This window comes from Pteropus medius, unplaced genomic scaffold (genome assembly GCF_902729225.1).
Source record: "Pteropus medius unplaced genomic scaffold, Ma_sr-lr_union100, whole genome shotgun sequence".
Classification (NCBI taxonomy): domain Eukaryota; kingdom Metazoa; phylum Chordata; class Mammalia; order Chiroptera; family Pteropodidae; genus Pteropus; species Pteropus medius.
In genome coordinates this window covers 7,900,963-7,924,347 of record NW_024352783.1, presented here as the reverse complement: position 1 = coordinate 7,924,347, position 23,385 = coordinate 7,900,963, and the positions used below count along the sequence as shown (strand labels likewise).

The 23,385-nt window shown below is 37.2% G+C and overlaps 1 protein-coding gene across 6 annotated transcripts in view; it reads left to right on the top strand.

Moving 5' to 3' along the window:
• Window positions 1-23,385, top strand: part of SPECC1 (sperm antigen with calponin homology and coiled-coil domains 1) — a 189,548-nt gene that overhangs the window by 117,413 nt on the left and 48,750 nt on the right. For 3 of the 6 annotated variants that reach the window (XM_039847476.1, XM_039847481.1, XM_039847477.1), the window contains 5 exons: window positions 12,253-12,398; window positions 13,547-13,647; window positions 16,843-16,924; window positions 18,593-18,749; window positions 23,081-23,183. In XM_039847476.1, coding sequence (XP_039703410.1) covers window positions 12,253-12,398; window positions 13,547-13,647; window positions 16,843-16,924; window positions 18,593-18,749; window positions 23,081-23,183 — 589 coding nt within the window. The other 3 variants (XM_039847478.1, XM_039847480.1, XM_039847479.1) reach the window with 3 other exon arrangements.

Sequence of the window (23,385 nt, the reverse complement as noted above, 5' to 3'; positions counted from 1 at the left end):
TCGTGAGTCTGAGGGCTTCCGCACAGTGCTTGGCTTCTCACTTAATCATCATGCATGGCGTTCGTGCCGCTTTTATGTCTCTCCGTGCCGAATGTTTACTCTTTTCTAGGCTCACTCTACCATGACTGCCACTGCACAACTAGGAATATCCCATCCAGTGCCAGTCACTGCCCTTTTCTGACTGAAGGTGATGAGGAAACTCTTCACTTACATATGTACAAAAGCTCTAGCCAGGTGTCTCCTGGGTTGAAGGAATAGAAGTCATGTCTAGGATCCATACTACTTAAAGCTAGTGTTTATTAGCACAGGGACGCGCACATTTCGCGGGCAGCAGCCACACCTTTCACAGTCAGTCGTATACAGCAAGAGAAGCTGGACTTGACCCTAGGGGGACTTGCCACTAGATAAAGGACTTGTCCCTTCTGGCCCAGGGACATGCTTCTTTATTGGCAACTCCTGTGGGCTACCTCAAACAGCCCTTCAAATAACCCACTTTGTTAAAAAGGATGAGTGTGGAAAACATACATCTGGCTGATATGTAACTTTCCCTCCTGTTCTTAAGGGAGGGAAAACGCATAATGTATGGCCCCAGAGAGCTTTCTTAACAGCAGAGTTTCAGAGGGAGGTATCCCTAAAGTGAGCTCAAAGTTAATTATTGTTTAGAATTTAAGTGGTTTACAAACAAGATTATAAATAGTGTTTTAGGCTTTAACTAATGCGGTGTTATCTTTCTCAAGTCAGGGATAAATGTCCTTAAGTTTGAGATTCTTGGATATTAGGAAATTATTTTGAATTTCCAGATGTCTCTCAAATATGAAATGTAGTATTTCCAAATGCTGATTTATGCAGTTTGTTCTTTTTACGTGTTCTCTAGGATGAGGAAGGTTGTTCATTGGCAAATTCTGAGCCTTTGGGTCTGATGTATTATGAAATTTCATGATGCTGAAAAGAGCAAATTTTTTCTCAGAATTCTGTTTCGATTCTCTTACAAAACTTGCTTCAATTGATCCCTCATTCCTTTGTTTATGAATTTTATGTAAGATAGCCTTTAGAGAAGGATTAAGATTAGATGAGGAACTGAGTCCGCAATTCACTCTTGAAAAGCAAGATCATTATTTCATAGTCATACCTGTTCCCTCTGACCACCAAAGCATATGAATTTTAAAATAAGGTAGAAGAATAGGAAAACTAGATTGTATAGTGTTACCTATAAAATGTGAAGTCGTTTTAGTTTATTTCGTGTCTGCTTTTATTTGTCCGTTTGTCTTACGTTTATATTGTATCTTTGGAAGAGGAACCAAATCCTGACTTGTGTTGCTTCATTTACAAGTTATAGATAAACGGTAAAAGACAAGTCTTGAGTTTGTGTGGTGTCTCTAATAAGTCATCAATTGAGATGTTGCATCTCTTACATAGATTCTAAGATATAGGCCAGTTATACAACTTGAACCCTGATAACATAGGAGATCTCTGCATGCATCTTGACAATTTAGGACTCCGTATACTCTATCCTACATCTTCAAACTTAGGGTCATTTTTTTTTTTTAACCCAATATGTTTCTCTTTTGATTTTCCAGTGATTTGCATACCTACCTCCTAAATCCAGCAGTTTAATCCCTTATCACAAAACATTTCAAATTCTAGAACTGACACCAATTCAGAACATGGCTTATTACTGAAACTGTAGGCTTCAGTGTGTTTCTTGCCTATCATTGCATTGGGCAGGACTTCAGACATCTGCCAGGGCTGTTTTCATGTCTGATTCTGCACTTCTCTGGCAAACTGTCTCTTCTAAAGAGTTGACTATTTGAAAGTTACTACTCGCTGATGGCTCAGTCACTTCCTGAACTTACCACATGATCAAGACTTGAAACCACCTCCTACCCTCAAAGGTCCTGAAGCAACATAGTGTTTCCGTCTTGGCTGAATGAGTTTCTTGACTGAAACTCGATTTGACTTTGACAGTCATCTGAGAACTCAAAAGTCATTCTTGGTTCAGACACAGCCAAAGAACTTGCAGAAAATTCTCTGATGAGGTCCTCCAAGTACAACCGAGAAAAGGTAAGAGCATCTGAAAAACACTTTGATCGTAACACGGAATTAACTGATTCAGATTCTCATTTTGCATATATGGGCATTCTTAAAGAACATAGTTAGGCTAGTGAGCAAGAAAATTAAATTAGCGTTTATTACCAAGAACTCAGTAACTAAAACATATGGCATATTATTTAACTTAGTATTTTAGATAACTCAAAAACTTAGCTCATTAGCAATCATCAGCCCTGTTATATTTTAAAAGTATTTTTATTTTGGAGTCAGAATAACTGATGTTAAGATATATAGGAAGATGAGTCTCTAGTCTCAACTTTGCCACCAACTGGCAAGGTTTCCTTCCCAGACCTAGCTCCTTCCTCTCTTAAATGAGGAGATAAGAGTAAGTCGTTTTGTAAGGCCCCTGTAAGTTCTGCTATTCTCTGAGACTAGTTGGTCAGCTGGCCTTTCTCTGATAGAAGAGTCAGGAGTTCAAATGTCAACAGTACCATCTTTCCAGTGCAATCCTTGGAACCTCCTTGACACAATGGTGTGTCCACATTCTAGCTGGGCTGTGGACCCCGTCTTTCTCTTCCAGAAATTTCAACAAGCCAATGTAGTTTTTATGGACCCGAGTGTGATATGTTTTACTGGACATGAATAAGGATAAGGAATCACTTTTCAACTCTGACTTCTTCTAATTTTGAATCATTAAGAGAAAGACATTGAAATAAAGACTCTCATCAAAATTAAAACATCAAATCTTTTTTCTGAAATATTGAGTCCTCAGGCCTGGCAGACACAGAGACTACATGTGTAACTTGACTTAATGATTGGATGGGCCACATATAGCCTTTTTAAAGAAAGACATTGTTGATGAGCAGTATATGACAGGCTTCTCGAAGAGTAGCAGGAAAAGACCTATGTGGTTTTTCTCTTACTCCGAAACAGTAAAGACCATTAGTTTTTAGGTGGTTTACTTGATTTTTATGTGTGTATCATATGACACCAATAAACATCTCAAAAAAGAGGTCGTTAAAAACACTAATTAACTGTGTCAGTTTCTAAAAATAGAATGTCTAAAATTCAAAATGTGTTTAGTGTGTGCCACTGGTTCTTGCGTTCTCACCTCTAAAGCAAGCAGCATGACTGCATATCACTGCCAGACTCTCTGGAATTGGCTTTTAACTCTGTGTGCGCACAAACGTATTCTGCCCTAACGTCAGTCTTGTGCTTGTGCCACCCTTTGTGTTGTTCTTAATAGCTGTAATGCATCACAGACTCTCACTGAGTATTCTGGGGCTGTCACTCAAAGGGAAAGTGTGGAAGTTGGAGGTGTAGATTCTTAAGTCACTACGTTGTCTTTTCTAGCTCTCTTGCAGCACATGCTCTGATAAGCATCCCTGGCCCTGATGGAAGGAGACCAGTTCTCATGGAGATTCCTAAGCAGTTTCTGAGCATACCTCACATTAGCACTGTAGACCATCAGGGACCTATGGCATTTTATTTTGCCCTTGATGTAGAAACTGGTCCTCTGGTATCCCAACAAGCTTAATTCTTTCACTCTCATACTACTTATTTTTTTATAGTTTAAATTTGCACTTATGGATGGCATTAGATACAAAGACTTTAATTCTAAAGTATTATGTCTACTTCCTTGCTCCCCAACCCCCATCTGTAAAGATTTGCTTTGAAAAGTGTAGACATGTGCTTCCCTTAGGCCTTTAGGATTTTTATGTCATAGCAATAAGTGAAATCTTTTTTTTTTCTTTTTGGCCGTGACTATAGCATAGTAGAGGGAAGCACGAGTCACTCTGTAAATTACGGAGGGTCTGATTTTGTTCATCCTGGACATCTCTACTTTACCAACACAGTTGTCTGTTGGTGATGGTCCGGGGAGGAGCCTGGTAATGGCGTTTTGAAGTCTTTGGCATTTTCTGTCTGAAGACCTTTGACTTCCAAGAAAACTGAAACAATAGGAATTCAAACATGTAGGTCTTATTCTGGATATTAGCTTTGCTCTGTGGGACAAGTGTCAGCTGTTAATTCTTATATTTGTAGACAAATGTCATGTTGCATTAAGTAACTCCTTTACCAGCCTTTCCCCTCCCATTTCTATTTTCACAGCTCCATGGTCTCTGTCAGCTAGCAGAGCATTTGATGGAAGAAAGACAGCTCAGCCCTTGCCATGATGGGGATCTACAGCCATTTCTATATGAAAGGGGGAGTAATGTAGAGGAGAAATTCTCTATAAAGAGCCAGATTGTCTCCTTATAACATCCATTGTTTTACAGAGTCATTGCAATCAAGTCTTATTACCCTTTTTCTACATTTTGGAATCAACTCATTACAAAAAGATGATTCTTTTTCTTTTTCTCAGAAGAGTCAGCAGGCTTTTATTTGGAGCATAAAACGAAATTGTTCTGAAAAAAAACAAAGTACAAGTCTGTTGTGGAAAAGTTTTGATATGCAACTAGAGTGTTCAGAGAGAGCAGTAGCATAGCAAACTCAGAGCGCTGGCGGATGCCGCCCATGCTCGTGTTTTACTTTTTGGAGTTTATTTTTATGCTTCCTTTTGAGTACGGTATCTGATAATTTTGGAATTAACACTATTTAAGGTAAAATAGGAAGCTATCTGTGTGACGTCTCATTCTGAAGAAGTTAGAAAGTTCTGCTTCCTTTATATAATGGCTTGATCGCGTCTGTTCTAGCTGGGGTCTGACTTCATTACCTCATCTGAAACAAGCCACCCACTAAGTTTTGGGTTGGTTTCCAAAAATCTCGGTGTTAGGCTTAACATAAATAGATGTTCGATTGATAATAAAGGATGTAGTTAAGCCAGATAAGTTTATGTGGTGACAATGCTGCTTGAAGTCTAACTGAAAACTAATGAACAACAACTAACTGCAGAGGATGCCTCATGAATAAAATTTACCCTGGAAACTTAAAAGATTTATCCAGAAGCATAAAGTTCAAAGTGTGGTTTTAAACTTTCAGAAGTACGTACGTTGTGAAGATCTGTATCTAGTTAGCAGATCCTACTGCAGCTCTCATGTGAGAAACTAGTGTTCAGTCCAGACAGCATCGGGTCATTAGCAGCTACGCTATCCAAGGGTTAAGACAAGAGTTACTGTCCAATCCAAGGAAAATTAAAAGAGCAGGATTGCTCTTTAACTCAGGAAGACATTGTAGGGTGTCACACTGGAGAGCACTGAATCACTAGAAGAATTTGGCCTGGTAATAGAAAGAAGAGAAGTTGATGTCTTCTGTGTAAAAATAGTTTAAACACTTGCTGGAATTGTCCTACTAGGGTAGAAATTTATAAACCGGGAGAGCTTTACCTCAGGTTGAGAATTATTAGAATGACATAAAATTCATTTACTGGGTGTTTTCTAATATAAACAATCTAAGAAAAGTACAACCTCGACTTAAAATTTACAGCTGTATTTGTACACCATATTTTGATCTGTCTTTACTCTGGGGACTGTTGGATATTTTTATATGTAAAGCATTTATGAAGTGCTAAATAAATATGTTATTATTTAGAAGAGTCTGTTGCCTGATTATTTTTATCATTGGCCACGTTTCTGCAGAGATTTTTATGTCATCTTGTTCTGTTTTCTAGTGCATATAGTTTCAGAACTTTAAAGCCACATTAAATATCTAGAATTTGAGGTAGAAGCAAGCTGGACTTCTGATACAAGTTGTAGATAGGAGGTTGATTTTAAATATGTGTCATTTTTTACATGATTTCATTATTAGAACAAGTGGGCAAGGAGCAAACATACTAATTGCACATAAATTAATTTTGAAAACAAAAATCTAATGTATCAGAAAATATATCACATGGAATTTAAAGTCTAGATTTGCCTTGTTGAAAAACAAGTAGATTGTTAGGTGATTTGATGTATTGGATTTCTTAATTACAAAGTAAATTTAGGTATGCTGATAACAAAATGGAGATTTATAGAGAAAAATATTAATCTTAGGTACTCAATGTTCCCATTATATGTTTTTCTTTACCTCTCCCTTTACTCATATAAATGTGTAGGGTTCCTTTATTTTTCTTTATAAAACTGGATTATATTCTATACATTACTCTGCACCTTTACGTTTCACTTAACAGTGTATCATGGGCATCCTTCCAGGTCAATATATATGAATTTAACTCATTTTAATAGCAGCACAGCATCCCAGAGAATGGACTTGCCCTAGAATATTCAGATATTGCCATGCTGATGAATATCGAGGTTGTGTTCTAGATTTTTTCTTTCCAAATAATGCCATAATAATAATAATCCTTATTGATACAGCCTTATAGACTTATGTTTCTGTTTTTATAAGATGGGTTTCTGAAAGTATGATTGCTGTTTTAGAGAATATGCACACTTAATTTTAATACATTTTGCCAGATTACTTACCTACGACTTGTGACATTTTACTCTTGATGAGAGTGCCTGTTTATACATAGCCTTAGCAGCTACAGATAATATTAATCTGTTTTTACCAATAGGGTAAGCAAAAAATGCTGTCTCATTAGTGCTTCAGTTTTCATTTCCCTGAGCATATTTTTACATGTTAACCATTTGTATTTTCTATTTTGAGAATTGTTAGTTGAGCACTTGAGCTGATTGTTTTTGTCTTATCAGTTTATAAATTAGTATTTTATTAGGGATGTATGTTTATCCCAGTAATTTGGGGTGTTTTGGCTTTATCATCTTTGTCATGGAAAATTTGATATTGTTATGTAATACAATCTGTTAGTATTTTCCTTTATTGCTTCTAAGTGTTTTGTTTTTGTTTAAGATTTTCCCTTACCCTAATCTTGTACAAATAGGCTATTACATTTTATTCATCTGTTTCTCTTCCTCCTTTCCTCCCTTCCTCTCCCTGCCCTTCCCCCTTTCTCAGATATTTGATCCTCCTTTATTAAGTCTGATGTGGGGTATGGGTCTTTTTCTTTCATATGACAGCCGGTCATGCTGGCACCATTTATAACCAAAACAATCTTTTGCCTACTGATTGAAACCGCACCTTTACATTGTTCATTTCATCTATGTTCAGAGAGACTTTTCCAATATGTCCTCATTTCTTTTTCTCTTAAGCTGGTTCTGCTTTAAAATATTTTAATGGATTGTTAGATTGCTAATAATCATTTTTTTAATTCATCCTTTTATTTTAAATTGTCATCTTTAATATATTTTATTATTTTCTTGAATTTTTTTGTATTCTCAAGGCAGATGTTATCAAGTGTCTAATTCTGTTTCCTGTCAAATTTACAAATGTCTGTTCTCCCTTGAGTGCAGTTATTCATTTTATTTTATGAAATATATTAATAGATCAGGGCATGTTTTTACCCATCACTTATTCTTGCTTAAACAAATGATAGTGTATCAGGGCCTGACATTTGCCCGAAATCAGTGTCTGTGGATTCTGCTTAGACCCAAACTCACTTTGCCTGATTATTTTAAATATATTGTATCTTAAACTAGAAGGCAGGCTCTTTAAGGTAAATTTATGTGACATAGCAGAGGCACAGAAGCTCAAATAGAATATAGAGGAAAAGGTGCCTAGTGGTGGAAATTCATCTATGTCCAGTTTCTTCTCTGTTTGGTGAAATTGGAATCGGGAGCCAGCCTTTTAGGTCTAGTTTTGCTTGGCCCGTTGTTTGCTCTTCTTCGTCTGACTTTTTTTGTTGTTCTCCTTTGTGCCTGGGATGAACCATCTCTGGTCTCTTCAGACAGTCACATTTTAATGTTACTGATCCTTTGCAGGAAGAACACTCTGCATGTTTTCTGGGCATTCCATGCTCCTCACAACCTTGGTCCTCTACTGTAAGGGACATTAGTGGGGTTTTCCCATACTTTTATTTTCTTTAAAAAGAAATTCAAGATAAACCCTTAGTATTTTCTTTCCATTTCCCCATTCTTATTCTCTAGGTAGCAGAAATTCTTCAAAGTCTAAGGCAAGTAGGTGATATCTTTCTGCAGTTTTCAGTACTGATGCAGGAGTTTTACAATATATTTCTTTGGGTTTTACTATTGGAATTTGGAGATTTAGATTTAGATGCTGTGTTCAAATTACCATCTTACTTTGTTTTTATTGTCATACATATGTTTATATCGAAATTAAAAAGTGAAACTCAGAAGACACTTTGACACCTGAGACAGAATACTTACCAATTTCTGTCTCACTCTAGAGCTACAAACTTCTTTTAGATTTGTGTATAACGATATGGAATATTTTGAGAAAATTACATTTTAGGTAAGGGCATAGAATGAGCAAAGGCATAGAGGTAGGACATAAAAAAAAAAAAAACCCTTCAAGTGGCTATTATAGTTCAAAAGCCAGGTGCGTAGAGGGGAGTCAGGATATAAGTCTTTCTGGCACCGGGAAAGGCCTAGCGCTGGGCTTCACTCAGTTGTTCAGGAAAGAGTGCTTTTAAGCATGTGATTGACATGACTGGTTTTCTTTACAAGCATTAATCTGCCAGTTGTGAAGGTAGCAGTGGTATGTGACTTTTAACAAATGTAGTTGACCTGTGGATACTTTAATTTTGTACAAGAGCTCACATGTTCTTGGATCAAAATATACACCAATGTAAAGGGGTGTTCTCTACGATGAAGTAAGTGCTGTAGAAAATTGACAATACTTGTAGACTCTATAACCAAACAAAGAAAGCAGTGAATTATATTAGATAACTTTTTTTAAAAAGTTAGACATATGAGTTTAATATGTTTAAATTATAATGAAAAATATATAAGGTAGACCAGCAGTCAGTAGATGACGTGGTCCATGGGAAATATACCTGCCCTTTGTTCATGTACCAGGTAATCTTGCCTATAACTGTCTGTCATTCTCAGTATGTGTTGTCACTAAGAGCATATTATTGCATAAAAATAAGCAATGAAATAAATATTTGTAGTACTTTTCTTAAATATGTGTTAAATTTCAACAAGAAATGCCAGCACATTTTTATTTTTTTTAGAACCCTGTGTGCCTCTCAGAGGACCACCTGTGCATTATTGAAAATTTGAAAAAGACATAGTCAGACTGCTGGATTTGCATTTCAGATTCACCGTTTACAAGACACATGACGTCTGTCAAATTTTTCATCTAAAATAACAGCGTTTTGTGAAAAATTCAATTAGATAATATTTTTAAGACACCTAGTACTATGGAGTTATACGCATATTCTTGTGGAAAGTATTTAGTATCATAGTTTTACATGTGGGAGCAGAAGGAAAATATGCCTCATTTTTGTTGTTTTAAACATGGCCCCTAAACACAAGGCAGCTATTGCATATGAGATGCACCTGAAGAAAAAGCAAACTGTTAAATGCTGTAGGAAAAACAAATGCATTAGGCTTGTCGAAAGATGGTGTGTTTGTATTCAGTTGTATTTACAAAACCATGTAGCTATATTTTTGGGTGATTTGGATTGACCTTAGAACCTAACATCTGTCTTAGGAGGCAGTGGCCAGCTAACTTTGAACAAATGTTTACCCGATAGTGATACCTTGCAGTTTTTCCTTTATTTAATGAATTTGCGACAGTACAACTGGCTCTATGCTTAAATATTTTTTAATATCCTTTATAGAATAGAGTTCTTATTCTTCCTTGGAACAGAGGAAATGTGATACAGCCGACCCTTGAACTACACAGGGTTAGCGGCACACTGACCCCCTGCACAGTTGAAAATCCACATACATTTTGACTCCTCCAGAACTTAACTACTAATAGCCTACTGTTGACAGGAAGCCTTACCAGTAACATAAACAGTCAATTAATACATATTTGATATATGTTATATACTTATTCTTACAATAAGGTAAGCTAGAGAAAAAAATGTTAAAATCATAAGAGAAAATACATTTCTTTGTATGTACTATACATATTTATTGAAAAAAAAATCCACGTATAAGTGGGTCTGCGTGGTTCAAACCCATGTCGTTCAAGGGTCAGCTGTACTTCATTTATTGCTGGGGTTGTTACTGGTTGATCCCAAATAATTCTAAGACAGGCTGGTGCAAGGAATTTCAAGCCTGTTTATGATTAAAGTACTAGTAAAACCAATGGTGCTCTTAAATAACTGTTTTCTGTGGTTCTTCAGTCAGGCTTTGTTTTGAAAACACACACACACACACACACACACACACACACACACACACAGAGTTACATAACATGGTGAGTATTTAGTCCAGTAGCTTCTCTACTTAATACTGACTCGTGTTCTAGCCAGACTGATCATTTGAAATATTGTCCTTGGCTGTCTGAAGGAGAAGAACTGGGAATTGGTTCTTGTAACCTTGTGATTTATGGAGTCTAAATGAGTCTTCCTGTTTATTGTTTGATGTTTTGAATCACAGAGAAACTTAGATAATTGAAGGGAACTCTTAAGCAGAATGTAGGATTCTTTATTTTATTCTTATCAAATTAGCAAGGAATGAAATGAAAATTAATTTTTAAAAATGTTCTTCCTTTGAGAGTTGCCTTAAGTTTCTACAAGGCCCTTTGGTAGCAAGTTACTTAAGTGGACTGGAAGAAGGTGGCCTATTCTGTCTGTTTCTGACCCCCCTGAGAATGGCTGGGACAGAAACAGGATTTTTTTTTTCTGCTCGTACATAACCTGATTTTATTTTCTTTCTGCATATACAGCACCTATTTTTATACTACATAACAGTGAGCAAAACACAGAAACCAAGCCCATCCAATAAAAAATATTTTAAACCCATCACCTTACTAGTTTCTGAAATGCCTAATACTTTCTTCCAAAGAAGTTACCAGTTTACTGGTTTTTGTTGTTTTTTGTTTGTTTGTTTTCTCAGAAGAAGGGCTTGTGGAGATGAGTATAGAGTAGTGTGATTTAAGTGTTTTAAGTTTTGATTCACTTAAATGTATTCTATTCATGTTGATTATGGATCAGTAGGAGGAAGCTTTGAGAATTAAGGACAAGTAAGTTTATGATAGCTTAAGGACAAGAAGCTTATGGTAGCTAGATTAATTTCAAAAAAGATCAGAAAATAAATATTTTAAACTTCCACTGACCTTATTAAAATATACTGCCAGAAATACGCTGAGCCATTCTCATAAATTAGACACCTTGCCAAACAGCTGTGGCAATTTGATATAATAAAAAGAGCAGTGATTTGGAAATCAGAAGATTGGGAGATTTTGTATTGGCTCATTCACAGGGTGATTAAATGACATGTGAAAGTCCCCTGGATAAGGAAGCTATGCATGAGAGGACAGAATCAGGTGATCTATAGAAGATTCTTCTAAGAGTCTGCTCAAATTTAGAAACCATAGTAAGAACTTACCAAGAAAGTTCTGGTGAGAGTAGAAACTTTGTTTCATACAGAGTTGCAGTGTTACTTTTTCTAGAATACTATTATTAGCATTCTCTCTCTTGAAGTAAACAGTATATGAGTCGGGATTCTGTTATGCATATATAAAAATCATTGTTGGTTTAAGCAGAAAGATATTAAATGGCTTGCGTGAGGGCTGAAGAAACAGTCTAGGCTCAGCTTCTAAGAACAACTAACGTCATAATATAGGACTGGGCTACTGGGGGGGCGGGGCTGCTGCCTCTGCCAAGAATGGAGCCTAAAATTGAGAAGCTGCCAGTTGGAAAGCTACCACCAGTTAGCAGCAGCAGAAGCATCTTGCCTCTGCTACAGTCTGTCTCAATATGGCGAATGTCCTGTGCCCTGCCTCTCTTCCCCTATTCGGGTTCTGCTCTAGGACTTGCCCACAGCTTTTCTGACTGGTGGAACCAAAATCACATCGGAAATTCTAGTTGCAGGGGAGTCCTGAGGTGACATCTTTCCAACCTCTGTATGCCAGATGTGATACACTCTGACAAGCCAATCCATTGTATTCCCTCCATTGACAGATAGTAAACTAAACATTTATGATAAATAATATACATATATTTTTACGGTTTGCAAAGTAGACTCACATCCTTTTTATTTAGAGCTAGCATCACTACATATAAAAATGCTATTTCTGGTCATTCCCACGAAAACATCTCTGATAAAAATTGAGAGCAGCACATTCATGATTTCCTAAAGATGCAAAGCTGATACAGAAAACAGGATTTTAAGTTTGGGATTCTCCTTCCAGGTCTTTTTTCTCTGTGTTGGTTCTGTTTCCATCTGTGTCTTTTCCCCCATGAAACATCCTCCACCTTTTCAATTTGATTTGCTCTTTACTGTGCAGACCTGTGCGTGAAGAGTCCGAGCACTCTGAGGTCGATGTTCCTGGCCGGTGGCATGGTGTCTATGTGAACAGAACATCTCCAACACCTGTGGAGTCTGCAACCACCGTTAAGTCCCTTATTAAGTCATTTGACTTGGGACACCCAGGTATTCAATCATTTTGTTTCATAAGCAAAACTCAAATTTAAACTGTGGCCCCAAATATCAAGCATGTCTCTATTCCACCTTAGCCCCAAATTGATGCAGCCCTAAGGGTTCTTTCTAGATCATTCCACATGCTCCCACTGTGTAAAGGAGGCTTGCAGCCCGTCTAAAGTTCTAGTGAGATGATGATGAGGAGTCTGGCTCACACATAATACAATCTCTTCTTTCTCTCTCCCTCTTCCTTGCCTCCAGTTTCTACCTTATCACCTTCCTTTTCTGCCTCTATGTCCATTAAATTCAGGTCGCTACTATTTGCCTTCTTACAGGGTCAGCCAGAGGCTTCGTCTTTTAGGAAATGAGGCATTAAATCTTCATTCGCTTCTCTTGTTGGTACCCTTGGCCTTCTGCTTCTTACAATATGCAGTTAGAATTTTCTCTACCTGGTCTGGTCTTGTGTGTGACCATCTGTGCTGATCTGTCATTCTTGATCATGGTACAGTCCCACCTTTTTCTGGAAATGTCTGGTTGACTCACAAGTCACCTTTATTCCTTGTTATCTACATATATGGGAAAAATGCATATCTATATTCTACACTCATAAATATAGTACATAGAAGAAAACAAATGTGCATCTATCCAAAATAACAATATATTTCTTCCCTTGATTACAACAAAAGTGCTTGTCTTATTGGAAGACAGTCATAATACCTAATCTTAAGATGTATCTGGTTATCTCTGCCAAAATAGTTTTCATCTAAATTAGATTAAAATTAGACTGCAAACATTGAAAGATATGAAATCCCAGTGGCTACATTCAGTCTATGAAGATGGGAAATTAATTAACAATAATGGTTTGTGCAAGAGCTTTCCCGTTCCTTATTGCCACAGGTGCCTCATTACGTCTGTTTTGTTTTTCCTCTTGTGTCCTACATCTAAGACCACCCCCATTTAGTCAACTCTCCCCTTCTCATTCCCTAATTCAACACTAGTCCAGAGAAGAAAAAGAGGAAAAATTAAAGGTAATGAAGGTAATGCTTTGTAAGCCTCATAGGATATTTGTTTAGTCTCTAAAAAAAGTAACAAATCAGGCACTATTATTTACTATTCTGAACTGAGCAACATAGAAATGTTCCCATCTCTTTTTTTGGCAGGTGGAGCTGGACAGAATATTTCTGTCCATAAGGCCCCCAGAAGTCCCCTGAGTGGAATACCAGTGAGGACTGCCCCAGCTGCTGCTGTTTCTCCAATGCAGGTATTAAAAGAGCCTGGCATGTGTGGGTGGTGGTCAGTGTCACATCATATTATAACAATGTCTTCTACACGAGCAACAAAAAAGAAGTGAAAACCAATTGGTTTATTTTGTGAGGCACGTTGCACAGCATTTTTAATAAGCCTAAAATAATAATAGTTTAACTTATTAAAAAAATCACACTTTTGATACCTAATAAAGGTCCAAGAGGGACACTGTAAACTTTATACAGTTTTGTTAATAACTCTTTGTTTTCCATAAGATGACAGTTTTGAAATTTCAGTTAAATGAAGATTGTAATTTTTACTAGACATGGACATTGAACTAGATGTTGTTCTCAAAGAACTTTTTTAAATGTCCCAGAGAGAAAGAATGTTTACAGTTAATAAATTCTCAGAGTTCACTAGATGCAGCCTGTCACCGTTGCCATCTTTGATGGTTTTAGGCCAGAGCCCGTTGGCGTTTTCTGAGACCAGGGCTTTGGCGTCGATGGCATTCGGCATACTGCCTCCCCCGCGCTGAGATCGACACTGTTATCACTAGGTTTCGTTTTCTGGTGTCCTTAGTAGCTGTGTTTGTTGTTTGAGGTCTTTTAAGGTTTTTTTTTTTTTACTTTTTTACCCTTGAAGGTATCTTCCACTACCTTGTATGTTAAACCAAACAAAACAATTTTTTATGATAATTGACAAAATTATTTAATAAAACTGAAACAGATCATGCTTCACTTTCCTCATCGATAATGAATGAGCTGTGAATCTTAGTTTGCTACGAACAAGTGCCCTGTGGGAGGGCACTTTGCTGTTTTCCAGTTTCTGTGGTATAAATATTGCCGATTTCAGGCTATCTCCATGACATCAGTGAATGTGGAGTTGAGAAGAGAGATGCATTATATAGTATTTCTATAGTACAGATACATTAGGTATAAATAACCTCAATAGTAAAAATATAGTAAAATAATTAGGAAGCAGTGGGTTTTATGTATTTATTACTTTTGCTTTTAATAAGTTTAATAACAGCTATGTTTAACAAGTAGTTTGCAAAATTCCTGAAGATTTGGCAATTGGCCCTTATGAGCAGCACACTACTGGCTATAATTTACGTAGAGTTAAGTACACTCTTAAGTATATAGCTTGAATGTTTCCATATGTATATGCCCATGCTACCAACAGCAAGATATCATTTCTATCACCTCAGAAGGCCCCCTCGTGCCACCACCCGTCTGTAAACCCTTAGAAGTCACCATTATTCTGACCTCTGTCACCATGTATTTTATGTGCTCTTGGCTTCATGTAAGTAGAATCATAGAGTATCTTTTCCTTTGTGACTGGATTGTTTCGCTCAACATTATGTCTGTAAATTCATTAATGTTGTTATGGCAGTTTGTTCTTTTCATTGCATATAATAGTGTTCCTTGTATAACTATTCCAGTTCATCGTTCTACTGATGGTTGACTTTGGGTTATTACCAATTTTTTACTCTTGTGTTGATTTTAAAAATATCTTTTCCTAAAATTTCAGTTTAAAAGAGAAGTTGAAAAATCTCCCTTGCTCCCTAGCCCCAGAAATAACCACTGTCTCTGGCTGATTGTATATCCCTCAAGATGTTTTTCTTTAGCATAAAAATGTGTGTGTGTGTGTGTGTGTGTCTGTGTTTGTGTGTCTGTGTAGGGAAGGAGAGTTTTATAAATTTGATTACGTATTATTCAGACACTGGCTCATTTCTCTTTGTCATTGGAATGTAATTCCTGAGGGCAGATATTTTTATCTATTTTGTTTGCTATTATATCTCTTGTCTAGAACAGTGGCTACCCCACAATCATGTAATAGAAGTTCAATAAATAATGAATGAAGGAATATATCAGAGATATCTTTAAATGTCAGTATTTGGAGAAGAAATTCATTTTTTAAAAGGCTACATAATATGAGGTGATTTATTTAACTACTCTATTGATGGGCATTTAGGTTGTTTTGAATTAAACTTATTACAAAAACAATGCAGTAAAATCCCCTTTACAAATGTTTGTCCAATAAAGGGGCTATTTCTATATAAGAGTGTCACGATTAATTTACAAGTATCAGAAATTACTCTAACTAGTTAACCAGAAGTGAATTTAATCCAGGAAGGCCTGGAGGAGAAGACTCTAATTTGCACTGAGCTTCCAGGAAAATGTCCAGAACATCTCAAAGGTGGACCATTAAAAATGCACTTCTATTTCTGCCAAAATCAGAAAGTCTTTCTCTAAGTGCTCACCTGGGACTACCCTTTCTGTCAAGATCTAGAATCAGCTTTAGGACCACACCACCGCAGATGAAATCTCTGCCAGCATAACAGATACTGTTCTCAAGGTTCATTTATGTTGTAGCAGGTGACAGGATTTCTTTCTTTTTTTAAGACTGAGAGTATTTCATTGTATATGAATACCACATTTTCTTGATCCATTCTTCTCTTGATGGATATATTCAGGTTGTTTTTACCTCTTGGCTATTTTTAATAATGTTACAGTGAACATGGCTGTGTAGATATCTCTTCAAGATCCTGTTTTCAATTCTTTTGGATAAATGCCCAGAAGTGGGATTGCTCAGTCATATGGTAGTTCTATTTTTAATTTTTTGAAGAACTTCCCTACTTTTTCCCATAGTAGCTGCATCATTTTACATACCCACCAACAGTGCACAAAAGTTCCAGTTTTTCCACATCCTCACCAATACTTATTTTCTGGTTGTTGTTGTTGTTGTTGTTGTTGTTATTGTTGTTGTTTTGTAACGACCATCCTAACAGGTGATACCTCATTGTGGTTTTGATTTGCCTTTCCCTGATGATTAGTGATATTGAGCATCTTTTTTCATCTACCTATTGGCCATTTAAAAAAAACAGTATTTTTACACATATTCTTGAATATACATAGAATATTCGAGGAAGGTAGTCACAGAACTAATTAACAATGATAACCGCCCCCCAAGAGACCTGGGTAAAGGGAGTGAAAGGGTGACTTTCTTTTCACTATATGTCCTTTCTGTTCCTTTTGAGGATTGTGCCAATTTCATTTATTATCTAATCAAATAAGTTGCTTTAAAATGTTCCCCCTGGTGATTCTAAGGAGCTTGAGAACTGTTGTACATACTTGCATGCACACACCTTATTGATGCTGTTACTCATGTCACAAGTTCACTTATGCTGGTGTGCCCTTTGGTTTTTTAGAGGCATTCAACTTACAACAGTGTTCGGTCAGCCAGCAAAGGGGTGACTCAACGTTTGGATCTTCCAGACCTTCCCCTGTCAGGTAAATTACCTTAAATATGAAATATTTTAACTTTCTCTTGTGTGGTTAACTTTTTGTCTTTTCTATGCATGAAACTCAGCTTAGAAAAAGAATCAGTGGCATTTATTCCAAACATAGCACTTCCAATCATAGTTATGACCTCCAGGAAGAAGGAAATGGTGACCAAAGACCAGTGGTTGTCTAAGGTCAGGTGAATAAGAAACAAAGAAGGGGGTGAGTATGTCTATAGAGCAGGTCGTTATTCTTATGTAACTCAAGTGACCCTTTACTAGAAATGGAGGCGAAGTCAAAACAGAGTATTGAAAACCTGTCTGATTTATATTCTCCACACTTGCTACATAGTGTAAAGTGGAGAATAACTCGATTATATACTTAGTGCTGTGCATCTAGGTGAGCTTTTATTGTTGAGGTTGTAACATACCTAAGACATAAAATTTATTATCTTAACCATTTTCAAATGTAGTAGGTGAGCTTTTGGTCATAATATTTCTATCTTCTCTGTTCCTCCAGCTTTAAAAACTCCTTTTGTGTAGAGAAACCATTCTTTTAATTGACAAAGTAAATACTGACACTGAAACTACAACAGTTATTGCCCTGAAGTAAATAGTTCATTGTCAACACCTCTTCTTTGCCCCACCAGGCACCTGTCTACCCTGGATGATACTATTTACCATACTGAAAAGGATTACACAGTGAAAATTGCTTGCTTTCAACCAACCTTGCCAACACTGAGGTCATTCAGAAGCTGCAGAAAGGGGATTAATTCACTGTTTTTGTTGTTCTCTTTAGTGATGTAAACACTGTTTTTCTCTGCTCTTCCGAGCTAATTAGCATCACTCCCAATTTTACTACCCATAATTGGTGGCCATTAGCTGTACAAGTCTTGTTTTTTCCATCACTATTTATGGTATCCTGGGAGGTGACCATGGGCCAGACCTGGTACTGGCCTGTTGAGCAGCACTGAGCAAGTCCCGTTTCCTCTGTAAATACAAACTAGACAATCTAGAAATTTTCTCCTATTCTATACTTTCATGGTCTGTTAAGAAATATTTGGAGGATTTGGCCTGTTTCATTACCTGTTTTAACTCGGGCTAATATGATAGCAAAGAGGAGCCTTAAAAGAATTATTTTTACTTACTTTTAGCAAACCAGTCCCTGTGATTAGAATGGTTTTTTTCTCTTGTAAAGTAGTTATCATTTTTGGTTCCCAGCTTTTCATCTGCTGCCATCTGTGACCTGGTAATTGCATTAGGCATCTTTCTGCCAGCCTTCTCTCTCAGAGGCATGTTGATTAAAACAGGACTTGACTTGAGGGCAGCGCTGGCTCTGTGGTTGTGCGACCTGTATAGTTGCACAAGACCCTTGAGAAAGGCCTAAGCTCAGTACTCTGCTGATGCAGTCTTGAAATTTATAACAGTTTTTGAACAAGGGACTTATTTGGCTTTAGTCCCTTTGAATTATATAATCAGTCCTGCCTGGAGAAGCCTTTCTAGAAAATACCATGTCTCTATTTGCATTTTTATTACTTAATCCAGAAACTACATCTATATATCTATATTATCTATTTGTACAAGAGAATAAAATGAGAATTGTGTTTGAGAAAACAGTGTGATGACCAGTCAAATTTCTCTTCTTCAGGAATAGATGATTATGTTATTGTTCACACAGATCTTCTAAAAGGAAGGGCTGAGGACCTGAAACCAGACCCTTATCTCCGTAAGAGTCCCTCGCTTGAGTCACTGAGCAGACCCCCTTCGCTTGGCTTCGGGAACACTAGACTGCTGAGCGCTTCCACTGGGGGCCTGAAACCACAAAGCAAACTCAGGTATCAATTTTTAAACAGTGAGAAATCAGAAAATCACTGAGCCAATAACCTTGTATTTTTCCTTCTGTTTGTTTTGTCCCATACTGTCAGTTTACTTCTACAAATATTTCCTGAATAAAAATGATTAAGACACTGTAGCTGCCTTCAGCAAAAGAAGAGGGCTCTGGACAGTAGTACTGTGCAAAGTGAAATAAAGGGGTGTAGAAAAAAGAAGTATAAGCAGAGTACTTGGGTGGTTGTTGTTTGGATCAAGGAGTCTGGATAGACGAAGCAGCATTTCTGCCAGTGGCCCAGATAGTATCATCACAAGGAGCTCTGGCACAATGATCAGGAAACTAGAGGTGGGTTCATTTGATTGAATGAGACTGTAGGCTTCATGGGGCAGGAACCCTGGCATATATACAGTAGGCTGTCCAATCACTATTGGCTGGGAAGTGGATAGATGGTTACGATATCACAGTTGGAAAGGCAAGTTAGAGCCATATTGCAAATGGTCTTCATTGCCGAGGTAAGAGGTCTGTACTCATTTTGGTAAAGCAGTGGGGAACCATTAAGTTTGTGGAATTTTGCTTTTGATTTTGAATAGCAATAGTGGTACAGTATAAAGAGTGGCGTATAAGGAGGATTGGAGGGGCATTTCAAAATTAGTGTTTAGAGAGTACTTCAACAGTGATGTGATGGTTGGAGTGGGTGATGGAGAGGACAGAGACTGCCAGGAGTAGTCTCTAAGGGCCTGTCTTTGCTCTCACACCTCTCCCACCTCCTCCCTTCTCAGTGCTGTGGTCACCCAGGCCATAGCAAACCTCTTTCAACTACTTCCCCACCCTTGCTCGCTTTCCTGCTTCTTCATATTGAGTCACACTGAGTGAATCTTGTGCAGACCCTGTCAGAAACCTCCCATGATTCTGTTATCTGCACTTTGGTCCATACTTTTTAGCCAAATCTTCTAGATTCTCCACAACTTAGCCCCATCCCAGCTCCCCTGTCAGAATGTCTCAGCCCTTCACTCCATCAAAGCCTGTTTTATTCTCTGCCTTTGCAACATATTGCAAGCATTTCTGATCGCTTACAAGGTTTTGACCTGAACTGTCTTTCTTTCATCCTTTCACACTCTTAAATACCACTTCTTCAAGGTCAAACCTTCTGTGAGATTTTTGCTAACTACCGTGCTAGCATCAACACCCCTTTTCTTTGCCTTTGGTGTTTTTATACTCATTTGGGTATTTAATTCACTGTTGCATAGCATGCATGCCTTTGCCCCCATTTAGGCTGTAATTTAGTGGATAATAAATACTTCATTTTACATTTTGGTGGCATTCTCAACCCCTTGCGTTGTGCTACACACATAGCATTTCACTTAGTAAATACTTATGAATAAGGATTTGGCTACTCTAGGAATAATGGCTTTTTAACAGACATTATAACTACCATTATGAGTATTAGAAGAGGATTTTGTAAAAGTCTGAATAAGTCCAGTTCTTGTCATACCTTTGCATATAGACTGTATTTGAAACCAAATAGATGAAGTCATATCATTCAGAGGTTTAATTTAAAGCCTCAGATATTACATATCAGTCTTGTTTATGTGCAAAAGATTTAAATAATCAAAACAGGTGTTAAGGACCAGAATTTGTGCTATTCCATAATCGTTCTTTTCTTTATGCCAGAAATGCATACAAAAGACTGTGTGTATATTAATATGCTATTTATATTGTACCCTTAATCATGAAAGCTTAAATTAGTGAAATTAATTTATTTGTGTTTATATTCATGTCATTGAGTCAAACCAATGACTGAATAGAAATTACTCACTTTAGAAGTTCACTTTTTTTTTTGCGATTCTATCTAGTTAGCTCTGTTTTTTAAAGAAAGCTGTCTGGTAGATGTTTTAGTCATATATTTATGCAGAAACTTTTTTAAACCTTCATTTTAGTATTCTATTTTTGTTGAGCCTAGATATTTTGCTCTGTGAAATGAAATGAGACCAGGCGCAGTAAACACAGGCAAAGTGAACAGTGACTCTGACCACAGAAACTCATGAACTTGAGTTTACAAATATGCCAAATACAAGGAAAAGCAGTCATCAGATTATACAAGAAAAGTTTTAAGTATAAAGTTTTTCTTAAAATCTCTCAACCTTGATTCAGATTGCCAAGGTCTGGAATCTTTCCATTACTCCTTTTTAAGTCATTTAAAATATTTTTATTTAGTATTGGACGCATACAAAATAATAATAAAATGTTTGTAAGATGTGAAGAATATCAACACAATGGAGGTCCACCTGGACACCGCATCTTCCAGTTTAAGAAGAAAATTATTATTACCTTTGAAATTATTATTACCTTTGAAATTTCGTATCAGCCCCTTCTATTTACATCACCTCTCTGCCCCTCCATTGCCCCCCTCTATGGTCACTGCCATTCTGAATTTTATATAAGTCTTTCTTTGTATTTCTTTACAGTTTCACCATATATTTTATTTCCTCGAACAATATGTTATTTAGCATATTTAAAATTTTGTATACATGGAAACATTGTGGGTTTTTTAATTAAAAATGTTTCCTGCTATTCAGGTTATTGCATGCATCTGTAATTTATTAGTTTTTATTATTATACAGTATTCCATTGTGCGAACATATCATAGTTTATCTATTTTCCTGATGTACCTTTGTTTTTTTCCAATTTTTGCCATTATAAAAAGTGCTGCTCATGCAAGACAGGGCAGAGTCCCCTAAGTGGAAGCGGGGGCAGGGGGGAGTTCAAGCCCTGCACCCAGAGAGAAGGTTCTTGGCTGAGCGCAAGAAAGAATGCAAATGCATGCCAGAGATAGAGTCAAAAAGAAAGTTTGTAGAGAAGGGGTGATACTCCATAGACAGAGTATGGTCTCCTCTTAGAGGTAGAGCGTGAGAGAGCCTGAGAGAGACTCAGAGGGATGGAGACAGTAGAGGGACAGAGTAAAAGATAATGAAAGAGACAGAAAAAGACACTGAGAGGGACCCTGAGTGTTCAGGAAATTCAGTTTATATACCATTGCTAGTTTCTGTGAATTACAGTTTAAAGACTTTGTTCACCCATTTTCCATTGATGGTATGGACATACAGTGTGGAAGGATGAGAGTATGTAGGAGTAAAGGTAAGAATATGTAGTGCAAAAGGCCTGCTGGCAATTCTCAGCCTTTGATCCCTAGGTTCTCCATGGTTTCAGCTGTAGGGAATGAGTGATTTTATTTTGTGTCGGGCATGACTTAAAGACCGTTTTTCTTTCACAGTACTGGTAAATGGTTTGTTAGTAATCCCAGCAGAAATCTTCCTTTGTTCTTCAGGTTTCCTTGTGGTCTGGCATAGAGCTGACCAGCATATTGCAGTCTCTGAATTTAGCCTGATTTAACATTTTAGTTCTCTTGCCTCTTCCCTACATTACTGCTGTGAACATTCTTGTATGTGTGCCCTGATGATGTATACGTCTCAGAGTAAATCCTGTTACTCTTCAGTTGTTGCCTGCTACAGTTGATACTCCAGAGACGCACCGCCCTCTGTTCTCCTTGCTCTATGCCTGCACACCTGCACAAGGTATAGGGAAATAGAGTGCTGTTCGAAATGCAATAGGAGTATAATTCTTATTTCATGACATTCATCATAGAAGAAACTGTATGATCTTAAATCCTTTTTAGTATTTGGATAATTTTAGGTAGCATAAAAATTAACATAGATGTTTACAGAAAATTGAGGATGGGGCACTTAAACTCTTGCTCTTGGAATGCCATGGTATTAAGTAAAATCACTTTCTTTGGCTAAATGGGTGCTCAGAATTGAGTTAATGTACCACAAGCTAAGGAGTATGAGTATCACCTTTGGAATGTGCAAAGCCCCTCTTTTGAGTAATTTTCACCTTTCATCTCCATTCCCATCACCTCCTTTAAAGCAGCCAATCTGATGTTTTAAAAATGCCCTTCGAATCTACCTTTCATATGATATATGGATATGGGTGTAGCCTTTAAAACATGCAGAGTATTTTTTATTGGTGTCTTTAATTAAAATGATACTGTACTTAAATAAATAAAAGGCTAGAGGGATAGAGCAGAATGTGGATTTAAAAAAAAAAACCTCTTCCTCAGACCTCTGACATCCAAGAAACACAATTTAATTTTTCTTTTATACCACGAGACATAATAAAAAATATTTTGTTAATGTGACTGAGTTAGTTGTTTTTCTTTAGTTTCACTTAGAATGACCTAGACTTTTGCTTTTCTAATCTAGTTAATTATTTCTCATATATTTGAGGGTTCTAAAAATAAGCGCCTTCTCTTTACTATGTGCTCTTCTTTCTAACCAGTGTGGAAAGAAGAGATCCTCTGGCCGCCTTGGCCCGGGAATATGGCGGCTCCAAGCGCAATGCTCTACTGAAATGGTGCCAGAAGAAGACAGAAGGTTATGCGGTAAGGGGCAGTGTCAGCCATGTCTAGCCAGGTCTGGGCAGTAGGCATCCAGTGCCAGTACGTGTTGTGTGTGTGCATGTGCTCAGATGGGCAGGTGTGCATGTAATTGTCATCTTTCTTTTTTTCCTGGGCAGGGCTGCCAGGCAGAGTTTGCTATTTGTGCGCTGCACGTAGGTACCCAGACAAAAAGGCAAGTGGGACC